This window comes from Vigna unguiculata, chromosome 8 (assembly GCF_037176805.1).
Source record: "Vigna unguiculata cultivar grain cowpea cultivar isolate G323 ecotype 2 chromosome 8, ASM3717680v1, whole genome shotgun sequence".
In the NCBI taxonomy this organism is placed as follows: domain Eukaryota; kingdom Viridiplantae; phylum Streptophyta; class Magnoliopsida; order Fabales; family Fabaceae; genus Vigna; species Vigna unguiculata.
Genome location: NC_140799.1, coordinates 31,258,239 through 31,264,215, shown reverse-complemented (window position 1 = coordinate 31,264,215; position 5,977 = coordinate 31,258,239). Strand labels below are relative to the sequence as shown.

Below are 5,977 nucleotides of genomic sequence, written 5' to 3'. Positions count from 1 at the left end.
CGATTACCACACGAATTGATATCGACTTTCTTTAATATTGTAGCCAGAATCTATAAAATTGACTCTTTCTTTAAATTATATAAAATTGCAATAAAACTATATGTAAGGTCTTGAAATTGCAGATAACTATCATAAAAATCTCTCTTTAAGCACATGGAATAAGGTTTTTCAAATCAACCAAAAATAGTTAATGTAATATTTTCAAAACATCTAATTCAACAGAAGAAAAATAAAGAATATAAAGAGAAATGTAACAAGATCACAAAGGATGTCAATGCAATTTACTATTGTAGGATAGAGACTATCTTATCAACATATTTACACAAAATTGTGGTAATTTATACATAGAAACTCCAACAACACACACATGATGTTATACAAAATTTATATACAGTTATGTACAAATTTGAGTACACGATGAAGCATTCAACCAATTACACCATATTTACATGAACGAATAGCAAGTTCCAAAGTCACACTTGAATACACCTCTAAATTCAGTCATAATTTTTGGACTCTCAGAAGGAAGAGAGAAGAACAGCAGCAGTTGCACATCATTCTCAGTGCCAAAGCATCACATTCACAACTACTTCACTCTTCACCATATCTCCTCCTCTTCTTATATTTCAATTAAAATGTTAACCAATCATATTCTGACATAACATCAAAGCTCTTTTTTTTTTCTTTTTACAATATTTACATTATACAATCATTTATTAGCTATGGACCACCAAAGAGGATTTTTCTCACAATGATGAATGGTTGTGCATCAGGTATTTCTAAGAGAAGAGAGCCACTCTTCCACATATTTTTTGCTCTCTGCAGACAAGGGAGAAAAGGCATAAATGTTTCAACTCTAACCCCACCAGAACAGAAAATCTAAATGCAATGTAATCAACCACAAATATATGAACAAAGTCCAAATTAACATTAACTTCACAAGTCACATCACATATCATACTAGATATAAGTCCAAGAACACTTTCAACTGTATCAAAAAGTCCAATTCATGTCGTCATTGTTAATAGGTTTGTTCATTCCAGCTAATGCCAGATTCATAAATCCAATAGCAAATCTTATTTTCGTTTCAAAGTAAGAAAACTTAGTATGATAACTTGATAAAAAAGTTCAGGTAAAAATCGTTTCATTCCCATATCATGTTTATCTCCTCCTATGGACTTTAAATGTAAATGCAGCAAGATTGATGAATTTTCTGCTTATCTTTATCTTTGTTTATAAAAAATGTGAAGTAACTTCCTCTCACAGAAAAATGTACTAGAAATGGCACTAAATGCAAAATGGTATGCTTCAGAATGGTGAAGTTTAACCAAAAAATATATCTGGCTAATCTTTTTCTTAACTGATACAAAATTCATGATGAACTTCAGCAGCAGCTGGAACCAATTTGACAGAAATCAGTATGACAAGCACAAAGCAAACAAAAATTATAGACAACCAACATTTTGTAGAGCTTTTACATTTTCAACTAATGTTTATTTGTTCAATCCAAATCCATGTATTCAAATGCTAAAGTGCTAATGATTCATTAACCAAAACAGAACAGAGAAAACCAAATCAAAAACAGCACAAATGTGATTCAGAAAGATGTGTTAATAAAAAAAACTCACCGTCTGAATAACTATCTGGAAATTTCCCAACACCGCTCAGCAAATTACTTTTTGGATCCTCCACTATTCTTCCATAGTCTCGTCCATAACAGGGAACCAGTACAGCAAAACTGTTATCTGCTTCATCATCACTTGGGAAACCAGGTCCATGAGGCTCTAACCAGCCAATTGACCAGTCAGAATCATTAGACTCAGAACCAGAAACACATCCACCATCAGATGGAACCAGAACAACATCATATTCCCTGTCCACTTTCCTCTCTTCCCTACTGTGCCATTTGCGCTTCACCTTTCTCGATGAGGACCCCATATTCGTCTGAACCAAAGGAAACCTCAAAACATCTGATTCCCACAGATTCGAATCAGCAGAAGAATTTATAGAAGATCCATTTGAGATTCTTGGCTCTTCATGCTTCCCACTCCACAACCACCAGGACAGGTTAGTAAAAGCCACAGACATTAACACGATTGTGTCGATTTCTTGCAGCAAAAACTCTTTCTGAGCAAATGAACACAACCTCTTCTTGAACTCTGGTTAGGGAATCCTATTAAGAACTCAGTTAGCAACCATCTAAATTGAAGTGAAAACAATTTTCACATCAGAAAATTAGGAAATCTAATGACTACAGAAGCACAAACAAAAACAACAGCTAATAAAAAACCGAGTTGTTTAAACAATCATACTCAGAAAATGATTGGTGACACTTGAATTTAAAACGCAAGAAGCCAGAAGAGCTGAATTTTCTAGCTGCGTTTTTCACATGTTTTCCACCTCGGAAAGAATGACTAACAAGTCATAACAAAGGGCAATTCAAATCATTAACAACCATTTGTTACTAGTTATAACAAAAGGCAATAGCCGCAAACATTGTACATACACCAAAAACCAAAACCAAAACATTAATAGTACTCCAAAGTACATTGAACAAAGACACCCATTTTTTCTCAACAAGAATCGAGAGGAATAAACTCATCTTGACACATAATCCAAATAATGACAGATTCAAAACAGCAATCAAACTATTCACAGCAAGAACAAAAAATAGTAAACCTCAAAATAGCCACACAAACAAAATCCCAACGTGGCCACCATCAAGGTAACCGAACCCATTTTTCACCCCAAAACAATTACACATGTAAACATTTCAACAAACACAAAAAAACGTGTCTTTACTCGAAAATCAGATAAAAGAGGTTGAAAAACAAACAACCCACAAGCTGAAACGACAAAAGCACGAACTTTTGCCAAAGATTCAATCATTCAGAGTATCCACAACCCGCTATTTAAGGAAAGGAAAAAAAAAAAAAAGTGAAAACAAGGAAGAGAGAAACGCTATTAATCAATCAGTGTATACCTCAAAAAGGTTAAATCCTCAGAAAGTAAAATCTGTTATGCAAAAAATGTTATGGGAAACGAAGCTTTCACGAATAACATAAGGCTTTTAAGGGAAAAAGGGTACACAGATAGATTGACAGAGAAGAATGAGAAGAAAAACCAGTCGCAATTGCTATACAGTTTCCAGATACCGTTGGATGATTCCAAATCATACGTGGCGCATTGAAAACCGTTGGATCTGTCCAACCTGTTCCAGTAATAATTCACTTGGCACAATACACATTACTATCAAGTAAAAGAGCGCCACGTGGGCGATGAAGAGAAGAACACGACAAAGAAAGTATTATCCGCTGTAGCCAGTTCCATGATAAAGTAGATGTTGAGTACACGTGGCTAGTGCGGGTAGGTGCGTGGCGTGGAGGAAAAGGTGGCGGTCAAAGATGTGGTTGTGGTTGGCGCTGAGATGAGAAAGTAAAATTGGTGTAGCCAACAAGATTTGGTTTTGAATTTGCGTGGATGTGTGGTTCAAGGAACATTACTTAGAAGAAATTAATAAAATAAAATAAAATAAAATATTTACCCATTTACACTTTTGTTTATGCTCCATCATTAGAGTTTAAATCTTATGGTATTCTATCTCTGTTATTTTATTATTGTTGTAATGAAAAGAAAAAAATGGTTAAACTGGTTCATTAAACATTTTTTTATTCTTATTTTAATCGTTTTTAATTTCCACTCGCGATTTTTGATTCTATTTCTATGATAACGTTTTCTCTTGTTAAGATATTTGTACATTTAGAATTTGAATTCATAATTTGTAATTAAGTTGTAATAATTGCGTCGGTCAATATTCATATTTTATGTTCAACTCTGCTTACATATTTATAATCTTTACAATATATATTTACTTTTTAATAAATTAAAATAAAAGTAAGTTTAAGATAATACAATTAGCAGTTGAACAATTGTACTACATAATATTAGAAGATGTTTATTTTATTTTTTTCGCAATACACCTTTTTTTCTAAAAATAGATATTCACTATTTATGAAACTAGATTCAGTTTGAATTGAGAATTCATTCTCCACAAAACCGAATTTCAAAACTGAATAAAGAATTTCCACATTCAAAATTTGGGTCACATTTTGGTTTTAGGTAGTCAAATTCCATTCACAGTTTTTCAATTTATTTTTGAAATATGGAAAAAGAGGGAAGATAGGAGAAAAAATAATTGAAATTAAGATAAATAATTAAAAAAAAATAATCTAAATACATTATATAAAAAATTCAGTATAAATTTTGTTTTAAAAATGCAATGGGAAATATAAAATGAGTAAAATTATAAAGTAGAATTTTGACATTTTTATTTCCATTTTGTGTGTTTAATAATGAAATTAAAAAAATTAAATATTTATAAACATAATAAATACCAAAAAATGTAATGAATAGAAATTATTTATTTTTATTATTGTGAACTAAATTAGTTAACAATTTTATTACGATGAATCAACACTTTTAACTTAAAATATGGTATAAAATAAAGTGATACAATTATGATTAAAGATTATTTTAAAATTTGAAAATTAATATTAATTTAGTGTTGTGTAATAAGGTTAGGATGACAAATACGCTATAAGTTTTATTTGAATTTTTCTTATTGAATTATTTAAAATCGTTCCTATTAGTATATATCCTTCTTGTTTCCAATAACATAATTTAAAACATTTATCTTTTTAATTTATTTTCATATATGTTATTATTCTCATACTTAATCTATTTGAGTTAATTAGGTAACATTAAAAAATTATTTTCACATTTCTCTTTAGTATTTTGTTTCATTTAATTTAGAAAATTATTCTTTTTTTTTCTTTTGATACATAAATATTTATTCTCTCTCAACTTGTTCAATATCATATACTTCACTCATATTTTCATGATATTTTCCCTTGTATCATAAATTTGATTATACGACGTTTTCTTATGCATGATTTTGCTTAGATGATATATTGCATTTTAAGAAACACAAATCTTTATTTTACTTAATTAAATATTTTAATGTTTAGAGTATACATTTGATTATTTCTATTTATTTAAAAAAATTATTTATTGTTTTGTTCACATAAGAAAATATGTGATTATCTACCGAGTTTACTAAAATCTCCAAGCTATGTTTCCTCTCATCATAACCTTCATTACATATATTATTTTCTTATTGAGATTTTGTTTTAATTAAATATCTCAGAAAATATAATCTACAATTTCATTGAATTATGTTTTAGATCAATTTTATTTTTTAAATGTTTTATTTTATATTTATGTTACGGATAAGAACGTATTTAGTTCCTATACTTTAATACGAAATTGAAATTCGTCGAAATTTTGATATATTTTAGTCTTTAAATCTAAAAAATAAATGGATATATTATGTGTCTGAAAAAAGAGTGTGTATGTAAACGATATCTCAATACTCAAGTCAAGAGTGTGCATCAACGAGAATAATAAATACATGATTATTTATCTTATAAATTGAACTATTTAGAATAAATTTGTGGATCTTTAAGTGACTAGACTAGACAATATAGATAATCACCTTGATTAATTTTCTTAATATCTTTATAAACCTTAACTAAACACAATTCGACCTTACTTTCGCAAACTATTGATCGAATATTATGATGCCGGCCAAAGAGATCTCAGTTGTTTAAACGTAACCCAAGCTGGAATCAAGTACTCAATATGGCTTGAGCTAATATTAAGATTATAGACCGAAATAGTCCCAGAGTACCATGCATAATACACTTACACAATAAAAATAATATTTATTTAATTTAAATAATTTTATTTTACTATTTATTTTATTGTTCGAAAGTCCAATATTAAACTTATACTCAACACTTTCAATTATATATTCTAATGTGTTTTTTAATTCTTTACTAAAAATGATTGCTAAGAAAAAAAAAAGTAGTGTGGAATTCGGTTACAGAAAACTAAATTTCAATCAACCTACTATGTC

The 5,977-nt window shown here is 29.4% G+C and overlaps 1 protein-coding gene across 4 annotated transcripts; it reads right to left on the bottom strand.

The window, feature by feature from the left end:
* Positions 1 to 317: 317 nt before the first annotated feature.
* On the bottom strand, positions 318 to 3,136 carry LOC114195644 (uncharacterized). Of its 4 annotated transcripts, none has more exons than XM_028086181.2 (3): positions 2,984 to 3,136; positions 1,629 to 2,173; positions 318 to 819 (listed from the first exon to the last, which is right to left on the bottom strand). In XM_028086181.2, exons 2-3 carry the CDS (start codon positions 2,086 to 2,088, stop codon positions 770 to 772), a joined length of 510 nt encoding a protein of 169 aa, XP_027941982.1. In that variant the 5' UTR covers positions 2,089 to 2,173; positions 2,984 to 3,136; the 3' UTR covers positions 318 to 769. The 4 variants fall into 4 exon arrangements, with proteins under 4 accessions (XP_027941982.1, XP_027941984.1, XP_027941983.1 ...); XM_028086183.2 differs by having other exon boundaries at positions 1,629 to 2,159; positions 2,984 to 3,128; XM_028086182.2 differs by lacking the exon at positions 2,984 to 3,136 and adding an exon at positions 2,313 to 2,816.
* Between the last annotated feature and the right edge of the window lie 2,841 nt (positions 3,137 to 5,977).